The sequence below is a fragment of the Pundamilia nyererei genome, unplaced genomic scaffold (genome assembly GCF_000239375.1).
Source record: "Pundamilia nyererei isolate P.nyererei 1_Seehausen unplaced genomic scaffold, PunNye1.0 scaffold00105, whole genome shotgun sequence".
In the NCBI taxonomy this organism is placed as follows: Eukaryota; Metazoa; Chordata; class Actinopteri; order Cichliformes; family Cichlidae; genus Pundamilia; species Pundamilia nyererei.
In genome coordinates this window covers 2306985-2308173 of record NW_005187506.1, presented here as the reverse complement: position 1 = coordinate 2308173, position 1189 = coordinate 2306985, and the positions used below count along the sequence as shown (strand labels likewise).

The 1189-nt window shown below is 43.7% G+C and overlaps 1 protein-coding gene across 1 annotated transcript in view; it reads right to left on the bottom strand.

Annotated features, from left to right (window-relative positions):
* The window catches only part of LOC102207162 (dedicator of cytokinesis protein 3-like), a 248678-nt gene that overhangs the window by 10105 nt on the left and 237384 nt on the right, over positions 1 to 1189 (bottom strand). Inside the window, exon 28 of the mRNA XM_013912880.1 lies at positions 1054 to 1170. Coding sequence (XP_013768334.1) covers positions 1054 to 1170 — 117 coding nt within the window. The remainder of the gene's footprint in view (positions 1 to 1053; positions 1171 to 1189) is intronic.

Genomic DNA, 1189 nt, shown 5'->3' with positions numbered 1-1189 from the left:
AAACAGTCTTCCAGCCAACCCAGGTGGCCTTGCATGGAATGGAAAGAACAGACTCAACACAGTCGTTATCAGGGTGTTGTTGTTCGGCTCCAGCCTTGAGACCGCAGCTGGCGCCGAGAGGGTATCCGCATGAAGTGATGGTGCTTTTTATTTTAGTGCGAACAGCTCATATGAATTTCAAAGCTGTTCCAACAGTCGGACACTGGTCTCTCAATCTCCCGTTGGAGAGCCGCGAGCTTCTCCAAGAGCCGTGAGCTAGCAAACTGTAAACAGTGTGTGTGGGGAAATTTTAAGGAAGAAGTCGTTTAATGTGCAAATCAGATGCATGATTTTAGTTCACTGCTCATGTAAGCTTAGCTGTAGACAGTTCATTCGCAGAGTTCTTTTCATATGTTACAAGAAAGTGTAACATAGTGTGAAGGTGCAGCTCCTAATATAAAAGTTTAATACAGAGAATCAGAAGCTCCGGGCGAGAGGTGAAGGTGGTTAAAAAAATCTGTGGATGAAATAGGTGATGATGTCTCGTAGAGGAAGAGGATGCAATACAAGCAACCTAACTGACAACTTCACATGTACATGTAGGACTGATAGAAGATGACTGAATTTCAATTAGAGAAGAAAAAAAGCCCAGAGGCTGCTGTTGCTGGGTTTTGGCGCTTTATGAATAAATTAAATTAAACTGAACACTCAGTCGACTCACGTTTGAAACGGTTTATTACAGTTACTTTATAAAAATGTGTATAAAACTTTTTGGAGGATGGCCCAAAGAGCCCTCTAGTGGATAATGTGGGGGTTGCACAGGTGGAAACAGCAGATATGTCAGAGTGCACATTAGGATGAGAGTGAGGCCTACTGTGGGTGGCAGAGAACAGATGGAGCTGAGCTCAGCTTCATTTCTCTCTTGTTAAAAAAATATTTAATTAGTCAATAAAATGATTAAAATGACATATTTATAAATCACCTTTCAAAACGCATGTTAAGCTAACTTAATGTTTCCATTAATGAAGCAGCTCGTGACCTCTAAAGCCCACGCTGACCGTGTCACGCCCTCACCTTCCCCTTGTTGAAGTAGTGGATGACTTTCCTGCAGAGTCCCTCCTTGCGGTGCCACTCGGTCTGAGCAGGATAATGCAGGAACTCCTTCAGAGGACGCTCGTCCCAGTGCAGCAGCTCCCAGTATAACAGCAGG